Below are 18,783 nucleotides of genomic sequence, written 5' to 3'. Positions count from 1 at the left end.
CTTCGCAGATCGATGGTATGTGTATGGCGTACGGTGTAACAAGGGGGGCAAATCGTCGAAGAGAGTCAAGTCGAGAATGGAAGACGAGAGGGGAGAGGTCGCAGCTATATGCGTCTCCCAGCCTGTGGAGGCATGGACAGCGCGACGATGAATGCGCGACAACGGTGATGAACTGGGGGTGGCGCAGTACTTAGAAAAACTGGACTTTACAACAACGCGTCGTCGTGCAGTTGTCCACGTTTGCCCTTCGGCTATCTAAAATGCTCTTGGCACAACAAATTCCCTTTCACCGCCTTCAAGCACAGTGCATGATATATATACAACACCTTGTAAAGGGATGATGGAAACGTAAATATGGACGGAGACCAGCTCCTGGATGGCGGTTGTATTGATGACGTTTATCTCCAGAACCCTGCATGCGGTGCACGCGGACCGTTACACGCCATCAATAGGTCCTGATAAGGAAATCGCCGTACTCTTCCAACTGCGTCTGCTGCATTCCCTTCTCCTTTATCACAGAGAGGAGGTTCCCTATGGCGCGAATATAGAAAACTACATTGCATGACAATGAACGCCATGATTCTCGAGCTTCAGCCCTAAATATACCTCAATTACGACCTAAGAAGTCTCTCATGACGTCAGTGGGTTAGAAGTTCGGGATGATCCACGGGAGCTAGCTTCCAGGATTGTCTCATCTGCTTAGAATCACACGCACGTGGTCAATACTTAAATAACCCGTCCGAGCTTCTTGTCGTACCTGCCGGAACATCGGGCCGGATTTGCTGCACCCGTTCTGGGAGACTAACAATTTAGAATGGCACTAATACGATCCGCCACAAGAATGTAATCAATGAAACTCACAGAATTTCGAGAGAGATAAAACCATGCTTGCAGTCACCCACTTCTTGATTGGAACGACTTCTCTTCTTATCTTGAACCGAAAAAGTTCGGACAGCGAGGCAAATTTTCGCAGGTCATTTACGGGACAACAACATCGATATCAATATTATAGCGCAGGGCTTGATAATCTTATTCTTGAGCTCTGGGAAGACAGAAAAATTCGTGCGCACGTGCGAGGTCGTGACTAGAAATACAGCGAGACTTTGCTACAAACCATCATCGTCAAACCGTCATATTCTTCATGCGAAGACACTATCGGTTACGATTTGCACCTCAAGGCGTAAGGGCGGAACGTTCCGGACAGCTGGCACAAATATTCCCGTTGGGGTGACTTGAATTGATACGATATGCTGCTGAATCGTCAGCTTTCAGGTCAGAATGATGGCAAATCTCGCTTGCCTTCACTGCAAGTCCTGGAAAGTTGAATGACGGGCATGCATCCGCAGGACACTGAAAACATATTTCAACTTTGCGCTGCATAAGCAGCCGCTGACGCCCCAATACTGGCGCTGGAGGGCGATCTCGAAATACAGTAGCACGACACAGGATGTCGGTGAAGGTCGAGCCGCGCGAAAAGATGCTTCGCTGTTCAAGATGCGCTGAAAGACAGGAGGTAGAAGTCAGGAGGTCTAACACCTGAGCATCATCCGATTCGAACGATAGTGCGATTCTGATTGGCGCGTCACGTGCGAATATGGGGGGCCTATTGTACCTCGCCTGAAGGACGCTGTTAGTTTATTGCTGGTTGGTGACCACAGCCATGAAACACCCACTTGAATCGTGACCAGCACACCACGATTGAATGCAGTTCCTTGTATGGATTGCTGACGCAGGGTTTGCGGGGAATCGTCAGATAGGCCTTCGGTGAAAGACCCGGTGGGAATTGATCTCGGCCCAATGGGGCTGATATCGACGAATCCCTCTTCGACAGTAACCTCGTCGTCCTGCGACGAGACTGTTCGCCAAAGAGGATATTCTGGCGTGCCTCGTGGAACGTATAGGAAAGGAACGACAAGTCTTCATTCGTAAACATTCGTTGCGCGATGGGATTAAAGAAAAAAAATTCGCACCTGTAAGATTCGCGCAGAGCGCCTCGGGACGCGGTGATCGCTAGATGGTACTGCAGCGTTGCGGAGCCGGTTTGATGCCGATAACTGGGGGGAAGAGGACATTGTACCAGTCCTCCTCTGGTGCGAACCGGAACATGCGCTGGCAGCCGCAGTTGAAAACGCCAAGCATGAGAGCCAGTGAAGACCTTGGTGCGTCTCCATGTCAGGCGCCGAAGCAAGGTTGTAAGAAGAGAAGAATGATCAAGCACCTCTTCAGAGCTCCAGAATACACTTTCGGTCCCAAGATCTGGGGCCGTCAGAATCCCCTTTCCCTAGGAGTGAATGAGTAGAGAGAAAAGGTACGAATGAAAATGGCACAGACTTGGAAAGTTACTCGCTCGACATGCTTGGTACCAAGAAGTTGAACAACTCCTTCGATAATAGCCTCATTGCAGAAGATCGGTTGTCCACTTGCCGACGTTTCGGAGCTTCGGAAGTTGAGCGAGATGACTGGTTTGTCTTTGCGATAAAGAACCCGTTCATGAAGGAGGCGAGTATCAACCTGAGGCTCGTCTAAGACTGGCTTTCGTAAGTGAAGAGACATGTTGACACCTTGAGAATTGTTGCCAGGGAGGTGTGACAATGAGTAGCATGCTTATAAGAAACGTGGGTAGGGTTGCACCCCCACATCGGGTCTGATGTAAGCTGGTAAACGGTGCTGCTACGGCTCAGCCAAGGCTGCGTCGGTGAGGCTTGACCTGCCGTATCATGTGGATCAGTGTTGCGTTGTAAACCAGCAGCAGCAGCTAAGAGTAGATGGTGCAGTACCCATAGCCATCTAGTGGACTGTAGGACACCCGTTATTGGAACAAACAGCCAATCTGGCTTCAGTTGCGCAGCACCATGGTGAGGAGGACGCCGATCGGACTCATGACCGGTGGTGCTCGACCGTCGTATCTAGGCATAGCAAACCCCGCGCGGTGCAAGCGGAGATCGACGCTGTGCAATAATGTGTGGCGCTATTTGCTTGCTCGAGGTCAACTTGAAGTGTCTACTATGACCATGATTGTTCATGTAACCCGAACAATACCGGACTGCACTGCTTTCATCACGAGGCTGGTTCTCTCAGGGGCAGTGACAACCGAAATTCCCGATTGCGCTCTCCGCGAGTGTTTTGTAGGATAGAGCATCACGTCCATCTTTTTCTGTAGAAGACAGAGAGGGAATGACACTTGACGTTGCAGTCCAGTCACTGGGGAACTACATATCAAATGTGCGGTACACGTGTTATCAATACCACGTGCATGTAAAGAAGACATGTACCAATCAAGATCAGTAAATGTCCACTTACATGAATTACTTGCCATATTCGTAGCTATGACCACGCTGAGAAGACCAGATATCAAACACCGAACCTACTACGCATCCCATCAACATGATCACAGAATATTAGTTAGAGATCATATCATGAGCACTGTCCCGAATATCTTCATTCATCATTCGCCGCGTACTGCCGCGCCAGAGCTTGAATCGCTTTCAGGCGAGAGAACATCATGGGTGACAACTTGAATATTCTTCGTTACCTGCGGCAGCGCTTTGGCATCGGAAGGGGCGAAGCAACTGGAGTAAAATCGCAATACCAGAAAATGCAATATATCAATCAGCCAATCATCGGTAGACAGCGCAACGTTGATCGCACCTCAATGACGAAAGTGATGAAGCTGAACGTCGGTTTCGTATTCGGGGGTATATGCATGATTGCATCCAAGGTTCTCGACTCCTTGTCACCCGGTGGATCCATGGCGGTTGCTGAATGTCGCCGCTTACGCAGCGTCAAATCGCCTGTAGCGAGAACTTCTTGCCAGGTTTGACAGCCGGCAGCAGTGACTCGCTGTTCTAGAGTGAAACATATCGAGTTGGGGCTTGCGAGGAGATCAACAGCCTGTTGATCAGTTGACTCCAACACCACGGTGAGTCGGATCGAATGCCCACGGGGAAGTATCGTCGGTACGTGGGAGAAAATCTTGCAAGACACATCAACACGACGGACCGAAAATAAGACGCCAGCGAATGTCGTATATATCGATTCTAGCCCTTCTGCAAGCGGCTCATAATATCGGGGTGCAAAGCATTGGGACCTTTAAGAAGACAGGGACTTGGTTACAGCTCGGTACGCATCCAGTCCCAGCATTGTGTGTCGTTGAGCCGAGCAAGGTCGGATCATCTGTCTTGGCAGTGAGGTACCAAGAGCATACTGGACACTAGAACGTGGGATGAAGACGAAAGGAACCACAAGTCTGCAAGTCATAAGCGCGCGTTCTTGCTCGGACCCAGGTCACTTACACCAATTGATTCAGGAACAGGTTCCTTTCGACGGTCACGCGGATCTCATATTCTACCAGGGGAGACGCTCCCGGTTGTCTGAAGCTCGGTGGTAGGCGAAACGACTCCCCGCCTGAGCGTGTATTGATCGTCACAAAATCTGGTAGAAAAACCCGAAATAGCCAGTGGTAATTCCCAGCTGGTAGACGGGGAAACATTGCTTTCAGACCGGTGGAATTAGCGCCGTCACTGCGTATTACGGAGGAAGTAGCATAGATGGTATGAGAGGTGCTCCAGAAGACATCTGGTCTTCCCACGTCGGGAGGGGCAATTCGTCCTTGTACCTTGGAGAAATTCAATTTTCGCAGGTAAGAAAAGACAAGGTTACTCACACGAACGATGACCCTCTCGACGGAGAACGTGGTCCGCAGCATAAGTTGAACTCTTATTCAGAGTCGGCTGGGCGCCTATTTCTGGGCACGAGAAAATAACCTACCTCCTTCAATCGTGTCGCCGTCATACCACACCGGCCTGGATGAAGAGGCTTTTGCACGGCTCCGGCACCCTAATCCTAGTATCGGCCGGCCTTTCTCTCGGAGTAAGTACTCGTGATACGTAGGTAGCTCAGGTGACTGGTCCGCAGTGCAGTCGAGTATAGCACGTCGCGTGGGGTCGGGCTGCATCCTGGTCGGTGATTGTGTGCTAGTAGGCTAGGCAGGCCAAACTCAGATCCAGTACCAATGTCAACCATTGTGACCCGCTTTGACTTTGTAGATGTTCGAAGGCACAACGATGGGACAATGAGCTGGCAAATCGGCGTATGATCTGCCGACATCCATAAGTTGGAGAGACCTTGGACATCCACATATAGCAAGTGAAAAATCACTCGATCGAGAATTCTGATCGGTTCGCACATCAGTTGGTCCCGAATCTAGTCGCTTTGTCAGATCACAACACTACATGTGCATTGAGTCACGTACAATACCTCCCGAGTGAGAGGCACGTCGTCCTCCACTTCGTGAGCCTCCAATGCCATATATTTTATCCATAGGTGGTATATCGAGCATTTGATGCGGGCTGGACGTCCGACGAAATCGCATACCATCAACGGTCCGCGTGGTCCCAAGTCTGATAAATCAGGTTCGTGGCATAACAAGCAGGTGTCAAGGAGACATTCATCATACATCAGTCTTCCTTGCGCATGATTCTCATATGATATTGAGTTGAAGCTTGCCTTAGCAGATGTCGCTTACTTCGACCAATTGGAGGTGCATTGCCGACCAGCCGACTTTGGTCTGAAAAGCGGAAAAGAAGCCAGAGGTGCAGCCGCGGAGAGTGCTCCTAGACCATGCGGATTTTGAAGATACGCCCACCCGTTAACGGAGGGTGAGCCACATGAAACGCACTTCTGATATCCAGGAGAGCGGTCTCAGAATCCTCTTCTGTTGGCGCGGTGCCCTCGGGATCGACCGGTTTGGGTAACAAAAGCGGAAAAGAAGCACAGTGCTTAAGCTGTAGCACGCAAGCCATGACAGAATCCGGTAGCTACAAGCGCCGGCTAGTCCAGTAGTTCTGGAGATCAGGTGCAGGGCGCAGTAATGGCAGTGAGGAGATACGTTTGGTATCGCCCGGATGGGTCAGGAAAGCGGGAGAGAAGCAAGTGACACCACCTGCATGTACCACTGCACGACGCACTTTTCTTTAATGACAAACGGTATTTGCTATGTGCGGAAGCCGTTGGTGCATGGGTTGATGTGGCAGACCACTAGTTTTGGGTAGAGAGAGAACGCTTGCAGCTATTTCCCAGCCACGGGTCTTCCAGCAGCTCTTCAGTTCAAAGATGAGTAAATCAGGCTGCTGATATCAACCGTGAAAATACACCACGGCCTGTCGGTGTCGGTTTCCTGCCATAGTAAAGAAGTGATGGAGCGAAGTTAACCCGCGCCGTTTGAGGAGGATGATCGTTTCTGATGAAGGTTGCCACCGGCTCGGAGGAATTCGTTTCCGATCTTTGTTCTTGTTTTATCCCTTAGGCCGATCACCCAGGAATGGAAGGAACGACGTCTTGCCAGGGTAAGAGCATTTCCATAACAAGATATGACTCTGATATTCCCCGCTTTGGGAATGGGCGTATATCTTCCTTTGTACACTGAGCACATGGCCTCACGGGGTTGCTGGGCCGCCCCTGATCTTTCACCTCTTCCTCGACCTCATCAACGCTTACTCCTGTGCATACATTTTCATCCTACATCACCCACAGCTACCACAACCTACAGACGGCACCGCTGCCTTTCAACAGACATCTCGCACAGCAAGGACAGCACATCCTCATCGCCCCTATCGGTTAGGCATGGCCACTTACCCTTATGCTTGGTCAACACCCCAGTTACGACATCCGAATGATACCAAGCCCTCACCACCCATTCTGTTGAACAAACCTCAGCCTCCGCGGCTGGCTTTGCTGGACGATGAGCCACCGCACCGCCCACCCGCGAGCACGCATAGGGAGACGGAGAGGGTCGAGCATGAATTTGTACTCAGGGTGAAAAGGCGACCCTTGTTGAGCCTCAGGTGCAAAAGCAGAGCGGGGAGCAAGGAGCATAAACCCTTGTGGTTTGATGGTGATGTGATTGAAGGCGGTGCGTGTTGTTTCTTCACCTTGCGTCTTCAGCATTATCGTGCGAGGAGAGTATTGACACGGAGTATGGACAGGCGTACAATTGATGTTGCACAAACCGACACATGTAGAGGAAATCACTTTCCGTGTATGTTCTCTGTGTTGCCGTCTAAGCCTGCATTTGGATAATGACCATGTCGTACAGGTGAGAGGTCGCCTCGCGCCTCCGGAGACCGGTTCTCCTGACATCTTCTGGAGCACCGCCCAAAAACTATGGTCCGCGCCTAAATCGACACCTGCGAGCAAACTACCGAAGTCATCTGTATCAAAACTCTTCCACCACGCGGGTCTGGCAGAAGGGAACCACCACTGGCCTATAGCGCTGCAGCTACCGCTACAAGTGCGTGTTCCTGGCCGCGGGGGAGATGGAAAAAATGGCAGTCCTTCCTCGGGCAAGTCGGAGTGCTTACCCCTCCCGCCAAGCTTCAGGAACAAGAGCCCGAGCGCGGTGACTGAGTATGAGATCATGCTCACTGCGTACCGTGGTATTCTCCGTGAGCCCTATACGTACGTTCTGCTCTTTTCTGCCTTTAGTCCGTACGACTGATGGAGCCTTACTTCTGGTGCAATCATAGACTAATAGTGCCGTTCGTGTTCCTTCCCCGCTCGAGTCCGCAGTATCCCCTCGGCCGACCGCATCCCAGCATGGGAACTCTGATCATCGAGCCTCTAGGAGAAAACGAAACCGCCTCGTTTGACTCCACCCGTACGAGCGTGCCTCCTTCGCCCGACTCGCCGAGCTCCGACACTGACCAAAGACGCTTCTCTGTCACTCCTTCTCTCACGAGCTCCACACCGACTCCTATCATAACGACTCCTATAACTCCCTTCCTGGAACCGCTTCCCCCTTCCTCCATCCCCTCGTACATCTCCCTCGAGACTCGCTCCATCACTGTCAACGGTCTCCTCTTCGCGCACCACCCTGCAACCCTCAACATCCGGCTCCTCCTCCCCGCACCTCTCATCTACCCGCGCGGCCATCCTCTCCGGTTTTTGCTCGTTCTCCAGGGAGACGAAACGATGGCGCTCGATCTTGTAGGAGCGGAGGATAGCGTAAAGGGCGAGCTAGAGCAACGGGTATCCGTTCACAGGGAAGAAGTATCCGTACAGAGCCTAGCAAGCGGCGGGGTCGAAGTTCGCAGAGAACGCACTGCCGAAGACTCCGTCGACAGCCCAGTGACTTCAAGTGAGGTGATGACGCCTCTGAGCCCAGAACGTATCGCCAGCTCCGACAGCGGCAGCCCAGGGCGGATGAAGACCAAGGTACTGGAAGGCATTGTTCATGTGCCAAGGGAAACGAAACCCAGTTTTAGCTTTGGCGGGTTCGTAGTCGAGGTAGGCTTTACTGTTTCCTTCTTGAGAGCGGTGTCTGATCGTGTGCAGCATGTACTTTGTGTCCAGTTTACTCCGGCGTGCTTTACCCCCTTGGATGGGAAACCGATCCCGAGGATATGTCAGAGCGTGCAGATCGTCACGGATCGAGTGCTGCAGGCTTAATTTCATAGTGCGGCACACCGTCGACCAAAACATGTGTGAATTCCCCAACGGCACACAGACAAGTTTACTGCAATCTGTATGACAACCACCTCCCTTGCCTAGTTGAGGACCAGTCCTGCCATGTGTGCAACATCCCTTTCTCTATCTCTATCTCTCTATATCTGAGGTTCTGGATATGGATGTCCCGCATCGGGTGATATCCGGTATCATGTCGTTGAAGAACTTTGCCACGTCGTCTGTATCCTTGCGTGTTTGTATCCTGAGTAGATTGACAAAATACGATAATACATTGCTCTGAGTGTGATTTTCTTGGCTGTTTATTTGGATGCCGTGGGAGAGCTGCTATGGCAGTTGATTGCCATCAAGATGAAGTCGACGACTTGACTCTTTCTTGCACAGGGGTATTCATGATCCTTCGATTAGGGAGACATACAGCAAGATTTTTATTTTATTTTTATTTCTTTTATTTCTTTTTTTTCCCACATAACCTGACGATCTCTCCCGAGAAGCCGAGCGTCCTCTTCCTTGGTATGAAAGACACAAATTATTTAATTTCATTCATTCTAAGACCTCTATCTTGGCTCTGCGCATCATCGTCTCAGGCGTCAAGTTGTACACTTCGTCTATGAGTGCGGGAAGGAATGTGCCCGAGCCTTTGACGTCTGGACGTGCAGCCGCTAGTTCGGAAGCGATAGAGAGGGCCAGCACGCTGTACCAGAACCAAAGGTGAGCGATCATTAGGCAAGAGGAGAGAGCAAGTAAGGTCAGAGGGGGAAAGAAGCAAACTCACCCCCCAGCAGCGCCTAGCAACATATCTCCTCTCCCCAACCTCCCCACCCATTCCTCTTCGACCTCCAGCCTAGCTGCAGCGCAGAACGTCGCAACGCAGCTGCCGGCCATACATCCTGCGCCGGTGATGTCTCCGAGCAGTGAGTGGCCGTTCGAGAGCCGAATGACCGAAAGGCCGTCAGAAATGTAGTCCTCTCGGCCGGTCATGACAACAACGCAGCCTGCCGTTCCCGTTAGCAAATCGCAAGAAATAGCATACATGGAGCAGAGGAGGACGTACGTTCCCTCCTAGCAAGATCCCGAACGACCTTCACAGGGTCGCTAAACACCTGCCCGCTGCTATCCACTCCCCTACTCTCTACCTCGCTCGATCCATACATAGCCCCAATCTCCCCCGGGTTCCCCTTGATCACCGCCGCCTGCCAGGTATTCAGTATCTCCTTCGCCGCCTCCTTCCTATAGCTCGTAGCGCCGATCCCTACGGGGTCGAAGACGATAGGTTTCTTGCGGGCGTTGTATTCCCTTCCTGCGGCGAGCATACCGGCTTTGTCGGTGATGGTGCCAAAGTTGATCAGCAGGGCGTGGCATAAGCGCGCCAGGTCTGGCATCTCTTGAGGTGTGGTTGCCATGATAGGGGAGGCGCGTATGGCGAGGGTGACGTTGGCTAGGGAGTTGACCGTTACGTTGTTCGTTATCTCTGTGTCAAGATCAGCGTGCTGCCAGCTGTGATGCTGAGGAAGAGAGGGGCGCGTGCTCACGGTGAATAATAGGTGTATCCTTCCTGATCCTCGCCATCAACCTTACAACGCCCTCCTTCAATGACTCCGGCGTCCTCAGGGTCAAAGGCATGGTGATGATCCCCGGGGAAGACCTCCTGAAGGCCGTCACGAGGCTCTTGATCTCCTGGGCTGCTTGTTTCGGCCGAGGCGAGGAAACGATGGCACTGATCACGGCGACTCCGTCGAGCGTGCGCAGGGACACGGGGCCGACGGCGCCGTGCAACGAGCGGAGGATGTTGGTCGTCTTTATGCCTCCTGCACATGAACGTGAGTAACATAAACTATGTTGTATGTCAAGTAGGATAACGCACCAATGGCAACAGCCTTCGTTGAGCTTCCCTCTAACACATCTAACAGCGGCCCCACACCCCTCACGCCCAATACGTCCTTGACGAGCTGCTTACTCTCCGTCCACCACAGAGCCCCAATACCCACATAGTCCGCACCCGCATCCTTCGCTGCCCGCGCCTCGTCGACGTTACCTGCTGAGATACCGATCATCGCTTCTGGGGGAAGAAGCCGGCGGGCGAGGGAGATGGGCATGTCTGTCTGGCCTAAGTGGACGCCTGCGGCTCCGGAGGCGAGGCAGACGTCTATCCGGTCGTTGATCAATACAGGAACGTTGTACTATATCCACTTGTAAGTTGAGCCTGACGTGCGAGAGTGAAAGCGTGCCTTTTTACATATCTCGATCGTCTTTACCGCGACTTCTACAAACTGGACACTGGTCAGAAAGAGGATTGAGCTCATGAAGAACACGGACCTCTGCAGTATCCGCTTTCTTCTCCCTTACTTGAACGAGTGTCACACCTCCCTGTAATGACTGTCCAAGGCAAGTGAATCACAATTCTTCATCACGATACCCACACCAACCTCGTCGAGCGACTCATAATAGTCCTTTACACATCGTCAGCGCAATCCACTCAAGGACATGTCACTCTCACCTTTCCAGGAGGCAGCAATTCCCTGCCCGTGACGAGATATAGCGTTAGATCTAGCGGCGGTTTGGGCATGTTGTCGTTGTCGCCGTCGTCGTCGACCGTCACGGAGTGACTATCGACCGAGAAGTCTGAAATTATTCATTGTCAGGGTGCAGGGTACTGATGTCATTGTCCACATTTGGACGTCTACAATGAAAAATGGTATTACATGACAGAGGGTATGCAGACACAACGGGAACGGGAAAGAGGACGAATGCGGGGGAAGTCCTGCGTGGATTCCGAGTGAGAGATCCTTCACTCTCTAGCACTCATCTTCTCCATCTCAGCCTGAACCGTCATCACATCCCTTCGCCCTTCCTCTCCCCGCAGCGCCTGTTTCTCCAGCTCTGTCCTATCCGGGCGTATCTTCCCAAGTCACATGAGCGAAGGTCCAATTTACGAAATACAGAAACTGACGGTATACAGCAGCCCAAGACCCGCATCTAGCTCTTCCCTCAAAGTCGCCGCTCTCGCCTTCTCAGCTCCTTTTGACAATTTCTTTCCCTTCACTTTCGCTTTCCGCTGTGCCTGCGCTGCTGCTTGTCTGGCGAGCGGAATGGACGGGGGGTTCGTTGATACGGGCTTTCTTGTTCGTGTGGGGGCCATGATATCTTGGTGGTGGGATGGAGTGTGGAATTCTGGTTTGGGCGAAAGAGTGATTTGGCTCCGCTTTTTGCCGTGGCCTTACTAGTCCTCCAACCACCACTAGAAGAACTACAAATGCATGCTGAGTCTCCATAGGGAGGCTGAATGACCACTATATTAAATCAAACTATAGATTTTCTATTCTTGCTTTGCTGGATATTTAGTACTGTGCCGGCCACTCTGGTTCTGGCTCGAATGGCTTGCTCAGTCTCAGGTCGACTCCAACCGCTCATCATCTGAACGGCAGAACATCCCGCCATCTCCTCTCTTCCCCTAGCTGTCAAACTCACGTTTGCCCTCTATGAATGGCAAGACCTGTGCCTCTCGTGTCTCTGTTTTACAGCCGGCCTGGACTAGCCTGATCCCGAATACCTTAAAATACCCCTCTCACGTAGAAGCTTCATCGCAGTATCAGCCCTCCCCCGCCTCTGGACCATCCTACACATGAAGTTCGCTATTCTCGTCATTGGATTCCTCTCCCTCCTTGGAGTTACTGCCAGCCCTGTGCTAGATGTTCTCCAAGTCCGTCCGAGCTTCCGTATCACCCGCCCCAGCTGATCCCTCCAGGCACGACAGCCAATCGCAGTCGCGGTCAGCCAATCCGAGCTGAACCCCGCCAACCCGCAGCATAAGCACAAGCGCGAGCTGCTCCATCTCGCCCACCGGTGGCCACAGAACGACGGCGGCGGTGACAACAACAACAACGGCGGCGACAACAACGGCTCTGGCAACAACAACGGTGGCGGCAACAACAATGGTGGCGGCAACAACAACGGTGGTTGGAACAACAACGGTGGCGGCAACAACAACGGCAACAACGACAACGATTCCGACGGGGAGGCGCTGCAGGTATTCGAGTCCCTCCTGTTTGAGGCGTTCGTCGCTGGGTACAAGGCTGCGCTGAACGGTACTGTTAACTGGGCCACGCTGTGTAACACGACAACGACGTTGGGCAGCTAGATTGTACATACATAACGAATGAAGATCAAAAGAACCATGTGACATTTCGAACGGGGGGTTGGGTGGCTCCTGCTCATGCGCTAAGTATCCTCTCATTCAAGGAAGACCCCATCCTCCGCCGCTGCCTTCCTGATCGGCTCAATCTCGAGCTTCTTCTGCCCTCGCATAACTTGCATCGCCCTCCCGCTGCCAAAGACGAGTTTGTCAAGCCCGCGGGGTACGACCTGCCAACAAAGCCCGAACTTGTCCTTCACCCACCCGCAGGCAATTTCCTCACCCCCATCACGCAGCTTGGCCCATAGGTCGTCTATTTCCGCTTGGTCCGAGCAGGTGAGGAAGAGGGATACAGCGGGTGAGAGCGCGTGGCTTGGACCGCCGTTGAACAAGATCAGCTCGTGTCCCGAGAGGGAGAGCGTGACGGACATCTGGTTCTGGGAGAGGAGCGTGCAGCCGGGGATGGCGCTCTGGTAGAAGGAAGCGGCGGATTGGGCAGAGGTGTCGAACCAGAGGAAAGTCTGGACTTTGGGTGGGGACGTCCCCATTCTGGTTGTTGGGTGAGGGTAGGGTTCGAGTGATGCTCTGCTGGTGTGAGGGGTTAGCGCTCAGATGGAACAGATGGGAAGGAAGATGGGAAGGAAGAGTTACATTTCAGCTTGGACTTTGCCTTCTCTTTGCGCTCAACTCCTAGACGATTGGATCTACTTATACCTCATACTGTTTGATGCCAAGTGTCGAGCGACCAGCACTAGGGTATGGAACAGTCACAACCGTATTTTGACTAGCAAGACCAGTCACAACCGTATTTTGAGTCACACTTGTTTAAGCTCGCCGTGGAGTGAGAATCGAAGCTCCAACATCAGTGCACAATGATCTTGCTTTTCTGTTCGAGTCATGGGTCTGATGGGGGATAGGTCAACAATAATGTTAGGTGAATGTTGTTGGCAGCTCGTCTGTAAGATGATCTCCAAGTTGTATACGATGATCTCCAAGTTCCATACGATGGTCTCCAAGTTGTATACGATTTCCAAGTTCTATACATGATCTGATCTGATAGACTCTAGACCGATGCAGATAAGCAATGAACAATATTGTCCCAGGGAACTGACAATCAATGCAAAGGTCCATCGGCCTGAGGACCCGATCGGCCGCAGCCGGGCCGTTTGATATTAGACCCAAAGCGAACCCACAGGATGATTGTTATCTAGATCTCGGTATCCGATGCCTGTGATGTGTACCCTGAGACGAGGTACTACATGTAGTACTGTTGTGATGAGTACTGGAGTGCAAGTTGGAGTTGTAACATGTCAAGATATCGATGGTCATGGACGGCCTGACGACGCCCATCGGTGTTAGGTGTAGCGGGTAAGTGTCTTCAGATTGGATCCGCTTTTTGAGCCCAATGAAGCAGAGCCGGTGGGTCTGAGTCTGATGCTCTGTCCCTCCTCTAGTACTAGTACTGCTCTACTTGGACGTCAAGCGCCCATTCATCAGCAAAGTCAGGACAACCTCCGAAAACGAACTAGGATCTCAACGAGCTGCTCTGGATCCCTCTGAATTGGCTGACGATCACCATGGACTCACCCCAGAGCCCCCAGCTGCAGGGTCAAACCGCTTCCCGCACCGGCGCATGTTTCCTATCCCAGATGGGGTGCCTTTAGCCTGTCTGTTCACCCTTGGGGTGGGGGACATCCTCGCTCTAAACGTCGAAGGGAAGGTTCATCGATATACTAAGCTTGCTAGCAAACCCGGGCCATCTTGGGAGCGGCGCGCTGTGGGCCTTGGGGATGTCCAGCCCGAAGAGGGGAGCGTGGCGGTAGCAACAAGAGATCAAACTGGACGGATCGATGGGTTATGCATCGAGCAACCCCGTGACAGCAAATCTCCGAATATGACATACCAAGTTCAGGTTTCTGGACCCACGATGCGCCTTCTTTCGCACCATCAGGCGAGCTCAGCTGGCCTGGTCGCCGCCAGCGCCGATTGGGCTTGTTATCGTACGTTGGACGATTACCCCTGTCTGCATCTCAGAGGCTTGATCGGTGGAAGCGTGGTGAAGCTAGAAATGACAATCGTTTGTTTTTCACTGCTTATGCAGGCGAATGCTGATATTGTATCTGTGAATAACAAAATATGTACACTCGGCTGGCAGGATGGTTCATCGGAAACGTCTTGCTGTTGGCCAATTTCGAGGAACGGACGATCCACCTGTTTCAACCCAAGGAGGGAGAACAGCTCTCCCGGCCATATTTTTCTCAACAGATGGAGAGATTCTTCGAGGCTCAACTTCATTCGGTCGAAGAACGACAAGTGCTTGCTCTGCGCTACAATGACCGTATCGTCCTTCATCACATCGTTGTTCTGCCAGATTCTGTGGGTATTCACCCGTATTGGTCTCACCAGTATTTGGAGAATGAAGAGGACACATCCACTTACGTATCAGCTATTGGCGTTAGTCCCAGTGGCAGCCTGGTTTATGTGGAGCATCACTTCCGCTCAACCCAGAATTCTCAGCTCAAGATGGTGACTACATCCGACCCATCGTCAATCAAGACAAGCGTCACAGTGATCGAACAGTGCGACAAGTTGGACATACTCCGGCATGTGGATTCGATCCATTTCACCTCGGAAGGTCATGCTCTGATTGGGAGGAGCGAGTCTCTTCTCTGGTTCGAGGTGTCGCTGTTTGGCGAATTCGATCCGAAGATGACTGTTGACCCCTTGAGACCTATCGTCCAATCTGAATGTTGGAAATACTGGGTGAGCATCACTGCCTGGTGACACTCACTCGGCTGATCAGCATTTCTTGTAGCGACGGGAATGGGATACGAAGCATGATCCAAATTTCGAAAAAGATGCGATATCCGATATTGACATGAGCGAAATGGCAATCCCCGATGAGTGGTTCGTCGAGGAGGACCTTAACGCTTTTATCTCCGATTTCTTGGCCGTACCAGACGGACATCGATGGTGGCTCAGGTATGGTTGGGGCGTGGTCGCCCCGACCAAACTGGTTGCCGTGGACGACAATGACCCGTTCTGTTTCGAAGCGATTATCTCGGTCGAGACTTCGAAAGGAATCCGCTATATCGTCATGGACCGTGGTTCTGATGAGAATGACTGGCCTTTGGTGCCCAGCCTGCAGGCCACTGACCAGCTGAGCGTCGAATCCTGCTTCCAACTACCCCTTTCCATTCCTCGGATGGATGCACAGAAGTGGGCCCTCGACCTGAATGCCGCAAGAAGGGAACTCGTAGCGGGATGGGATCGTGAAACCCTGTATCAGTATTCTGGCACTTGCTGCACACGAGCGATTGTACATACTTTATGTTTTATGTTTTATTTGTACTGTATCACAATATGGCATTGTCCGTCCAACTGATGTTGCACCTTTTGCGCTGGGGAGGCGTGCCAAGAGAGATGAATGGGGCGATGACGTAGGGTTGATCGGTCTGTGATTGGCCAAGAAGGAAGAAGAAGAAGAAAGGGACATATTTTTCACATCACTGCACAGCCCCTCTTTATTCACACAGGACACAGGACACGATTGTTGTGTTTTGCCATCTGGTACAAAGGGGAGAGACAACAGCCAGCACTTCACTCTATTCAGCGCTCACACTTTACACCTTATCTCACACATACCTCCAACTTTGCATAACAGGCAACACCTAACCGCGCATACATCCACCCCCTTTCCCTTCCTCATTTCCCCCCACCATGGCATCCGTACAAGCACAACCAAGGCTCATCCCTTCCCCTCCCTCTACCTCAACCACACCACCCACCACAGCACCCGCACTCACCCAGAAAGCACAAGAACTACAGAAAGCGCCTATCCTACACACCCTCAAACAGGACACAAAGCGCAGACAGGAGATCCTCACTTTCTTCATCGCTGGAGGATGTGCGGGTGCAGCGAGCAGGACCGTCGTTTCACCATTAGAGAGGCTAAAGATCCTCCAGTACGTCTTTCCTCGCCTACACTAAGTATATGCCCCTGACGCGTACGGTAGACAAGTCCAGCCACACCAGTCTGGTCGCGCGCTCGCTTATACAGGCGTGTGGTCCGGACTTGTAAAGATGTGGCAGGAAGAGGGGTTCAAGGGGTTCATGCGCGGTAACGGCGTAAACTGCGTTCGTATCGTGCCCTACAGCGCTGTCCAGTTCACGAGCTACGAGCAACTGAAGACGGCGAGTTCTCGCCTTGTCATACTCCACCGAGCCCGTTGCTAACTTTACATCGACTAGTGGTTCACCAACAACGGGCAGACAAAACTCGACACCCCTACACGTCTCTGCGCAGGCGCCCTCGCGGGTATAACAAGCGTAGTGACGACCTACCCCCTCGATCTCGTCCGTTCCCGGCTCTCCATCGTCTCCGCCTCCCTGGACTCGCACTCGCATGCGAAAGACAAGATCCCCGGAATATGGGGAATGACGGCCAAGGTCTACCGGGAAGAAGGCGGGATCCGCGGGCTGTATAAGGGACTCGTCCCGACCGCGGTGGGCGTAGCGCCCTATGTGGGGATCAACTTTGCCGCATACGAGCTTCTGCGGGGGAGTGCGTCCCTTCTCTTCCTTTCTTCCTATAGGCCGCGTATGCTCACGTGGAAACAGTCATCACCCCCCCGGAAAAACAGACGACGTTACGCAAACTCCTGTGCGGCGCTCTGGCAGGCACTATCTCCCAGACATGTACTTACCCGCTCGACGTCCTCCGCCGGAAGATGCAAGTCAACGGGATGAAAGACAATGTCCTCGGGGTCAAGTACAAGAGCGCGACGGGGGCGGTCATCAGTATCGTCCGTACTGAGGGGGTCGTAGGGCTGTATAGGGGTTTGTGGCCGAATTTACGTGAGTGCGCGCCTACGTTGCAGGTGAGAGTTGCTGATGGGACGCGCTGGGACAGTCAAGGTCGCGCCGAGTATTGCAACGAGCTTCTTTGTCTACGAGTCGGTAAAGGAGTTTTTGGGACATGAGAGTAACTATAACTGAGCGCGGCCACTCCCGGCAACCGGCGACCTGCAGCCCAGGGCTTAGTGTCAACACCCGCATCCGCCTTGGATCCCTCACGATAGACGGACAATATCAGCATCAGCATCGAACTTCAAGCTCGAGTCGAGCACGAGCCCGAGCATGAGCTCGAGCACGATACAGTTCGTTTTCGGCATAACATCATACGCAATCGACACAACTACACCTACACCTACATCTACACTCCATAGACTCCCACACTCCCACCCTCCCCTAACCACGTACCTACCTACACCCCTACCCAACCACCCGTTCCCCGCCTTGCACGCTTTCCCTATTTCTTTGATCGGTCAAATTTAAACAGACAAGACAAGTACAACAAGTGTACAAATGTAGTTTAGAGGAGAGGAGGGGAATAATGTACTGTATACGTAATGCTAGCGTAGGAGCAGACAAGCATAGGATGAGTGACCCGAGGCGTGGGTGCACATCCAGTTCCCAAAAGCAGTGAACACTTGTGGAATTAGGTGAGTCAACTCGACGTGTTGATGTTGATTCGTCAGGGTAAAATCTTTGGTCGATGTTATCGATTAGCAGGGCTTCTGGCTCCCTGTAGCAGATCATATGAAAGCGGTAGATTGGACGACTTCCTCATAGACTATTGTACCTATATCACGAGATCGCGGATCAGCGGTTGGGAAGCGTTGTAAACAAATTCTATTGTCTGTCATACACGTTCCTCCTCCTCTTAGAAAACCTTCGAATCCACTTCGGGTTTTGGAATCCGTGCTCAAATATGGTTTTCATGAAAGTGCACGGATAAGAGACGTCAAAGATTAGTATTTGTCCCTTGTCTTGTCTTTGAGATCGGAGATTCACCTCTCGGCTCCGAGACATTTTTGTCAAATCCATCCCAAGTACGCAATAAACAACAACAGCATTATAGATTTCATTTTCTCAATAGTAGCAGTTGGAGCTAATAAAGATAAAAGCCATTTCTATTTTGACAGATGACGTTTGCATGTGAATTGAGCAAAAGAAATTAATAGTCGCCGGGACAATAGTTTTATCTCGTTTCGGAGCCACAGATGTGAATCGAACGAGCGACCCCAACGTCTATGTGGGTTCACGATATAGTAACCCCAGTGACCTTAACCACTGCACCATCGAACTGGCGGCGAGGGACCCACCTGTTCTTGCTATTTCACTAGGAT

General features: G+C 52.1%; 8 protein-coding genes across 8 annotated transcripts; 4 read left to right on the top strand and 4 right to left on the bottom strand.

Annotated features, from left to right (window-relative positions):
* Positions 1-4,365: 4,365 nt before the first annotated feature.
* Positions 4,366-4,972, bottom strand: DACRYDRAFT_25111 (uncharacterized protein). The gene is made up of 3 exons (XM_040774014.1): positions 4,768-4,972; positions 4,664-4,715; positions 4,366-4,615 (listed from the first exon to the last, which is right to left on the bottom strand). The coding sequence occupies exons 1-3, from the start codon at positions 4,952-4,954 to the stop codon at positions 4,528-4,530; spliced, it is 327 nt and encodes a 108-aa protein (XP_040624208.1). The 5' UTR covers positions 4,955-4,972; the 3' UTR covers positions 4,366-4,527.
* A 513-nt stretch (positions 4,973-5,485) lies between these two features.
* Positions 5,486-5,993, bottom strand: DACRYDRAFT_25109 (uncharacterized protein). The gene has a single exon (XM_040774013.1). It carries the CDS (start codon positions 5,799-5,801, stop codon positions 5,613-5,615), a length of 189 nt encoding a protein of 62 aa, XP_040624207.1. The 5' UTR covers positions 5,802-5,993; the 3' UTR covers positions 5,486-5,612.
* A 628-nt stretch (positions 5,994-6,621) lies between these two features.
* Positions 6,622-8,740, top strand: DACRYDRAFT_119434 (uncharacterized protein; the record flags this gene model as incomplete). Its single annotated transcript, XM_040770786.1, has 5 exons — positions 6,622-6,910; positions 6,984-7,036; positions 7,094-7,455; positions 7,524-8,283; positions 8,332-8,740. 5 exons carry the CDS (start codon positions 6,622-6,624, stop codon positions 8,443-8,445), a joined length of 1,578 nt encoding a protein of 525 aa, XP_040624206.1. The 3' UTR covers positions 8,446-8,740.
* Positions 8,741-8,986: 246 nt separating this feature from the next.
* On the bottom strand, positions 8,987-11,042 carry DACRYDRAFT_25108 (Hydroxyethylthiazole kinase). Its single transcript, XM_040774012.1, has 9 exons — positions 10,958-11,042; positions 10,887-10,910; positions 10,777-10,836; positions 10,689-10,730; positions 10,325-10,640; positions 9,993-10,268; positions 9,515-9,931; positions 9,236-9,455; positions 8,987-9,154 (listed from the first exon to the last, which is right to left on the bottom strand). Exons 1-9 carry the CDS (start codon positions 11,024-11,026, stop codon positions 9,004-9,006), a joined length of 1,575 nt encoding a protein of 524 aa, XP_040624205.1. The 5' UTR covers positions 11,027-11,042; the 3' UTR covers positions 8,987-9,003.
* A 1,040-nt stretch (positions 11,043-12,082) lies between these two features.
* DACRYDRAFT_111852 (uncharacterized protein) lies at positions 12,083-12,598 on the top strand (the record flags this gene model as incomplete). Its single annotated transcript, XM_040769299.1, has 2 exons — positions 12,083-12,160; positions 12,206-12,598. The coding sequence occupies 2 exons, from the start codon at positions 12,083-12,085 to the stop codon at positions 12,596-12,598; spliced, it is 471 nt and encodes a 156-aa protein (XP_040624204.1).
* Positions 12,599-12,690: 92 nt separating this feature from the next.
* Positions 12,691-13,140, bottom strand: DACRYDRAFT_59376 (3-demethylubiquinone-9 3-methyltransferase; the record flags this gene model as incomplete). The annotated part of the gene is made up of 1 exon (XM_040775558.1): positions 12,691-13,140. The coding sequence occupies one exon, from the start codon at positions 13,138-13,140 to the stop codon at positions 12,691-12,693; it is 450 nt and encodes a 149-aa protein (XP_040624203.1).
* A 1,588-nt stretch (positions 13,141-14,728) lies between these two features.
* DACRYDRAFT_111850 (uncharacterized protein) lies at positions 14,729-16,053 on the top strand (the record flags this gene model as incomplete). Its single annotated transcript, XM_040769298.1, has 3 exons — positions 14,729-15,355; positions 15,408-15,880; positions 16,002-16,053. 3 exons carry the CDS (start codon positions 14,729-14,731, stop codon positions 16,051-16,053), a joined length of 1,152 nt encoding a protein of 383 aa, XP_040624202.1.
* Positions 16,054-16,468: 415 nt separating this feature from the next.
* Positions 16,469-17,566, top strand: DACRYDRAFT_36572 (mitochondrial carrier; the record flags this gene model as incomplete). Its single annotated transcript, XM_040774412.1, has 5 exons — positions 16,469-16,557; positions 16,609-16,801; positions 16,844-17,156; positions 17,213-17,449; positions 17,505-17,566. Coding segments are annotated over 5 exons (894 nt in total), but the record flags the coding sequence as incomplete, so codon positions are not given.
* Between the last annotated feature and the right edge of the window lie 1,217 nt (positions 17,567-18,783).

The sequence above is a fragment of the Dacryopinax primogenitus genome (assembly GCF_000292625.1).
Source record: "Dacryopinax primogenitus strain DJM-731 SS1 chromosome Unknown DACRYscaffold_23, whole genome shotgun sequence".
NCBI classification, from domain to species: Eukaryota; Fungi; Basidiomycota; class Dacrymycetes; order Dacrymycetales; family Dacrymycetaceae; genus Dacryopinax; species Dacryopinax primogenitus.
The sequence above is the reverse complement of the archived record's forward strand: the minus strand, read 5'-3'. Positions and strand labels throughout refer to the sequence as shown.

What these genes read in the sequence shown, in the direction of transcription:
- DACRYDRAFT_25111 (XM_040774014.1), bottom strand. Translation starts at nt 4,954, where the DNA reads ATGCAGCCCGACCCCACGCGACGTGCTATACTCGACTGCACTGCGGAC. An exon ending in CGGCGACACGATTGAAGGAG is followed by an intron (nt 4,716 to 4,767) that starts GTAGGTTATTTT and finishes ACTCTGAATAAG; the next exon opens with AGTTCAACTTATGCTGCGGA. An exon ending in TCGAGAGGGTCATCGTTCGT is followed by an intron (nt 4,616 to 4,663) that starts GTGAGTAACCTT and finishes AATTTCTCCAAG; the next exon opens with GTACAAGGACGAATTGCCCC.
- DACRYDRAFT_25109 (XM_040774013.1), bottom strand. Translation starts at nt 5,801, where the DNA reads ATGGCTTGCGTGCTACAGCTTAAGCACTGTGCTTCTTTTCCGCTTTTG.
- DACRYDRAFT_25108 (XM_040774012.1), bottom strand. Translation starts at nt 11,026, where the DNA reads ATGCCCAAACCGCCGCTAGATCTAACGCTATATCTCGTCACGGGCAGG. An exon ending in AATTGCTGCCTCCTGGAAAG is followed by an intron (nt 10,911 to 10,957) that starts GTGAGAGTGACA and finishes CGATGTGTAAAG; the next exon opens with GACTATTATGAGTCGCTCGA. An exon ending in ATTATGAGTCGCTCGACGAG is followed by an intron (nt 10,837 to 10,886) that starts GTTGGTGTGGGT and finishes TGCCTTGGACAG; the next exon opens with TCATTACAGGGAGGTGTGAC.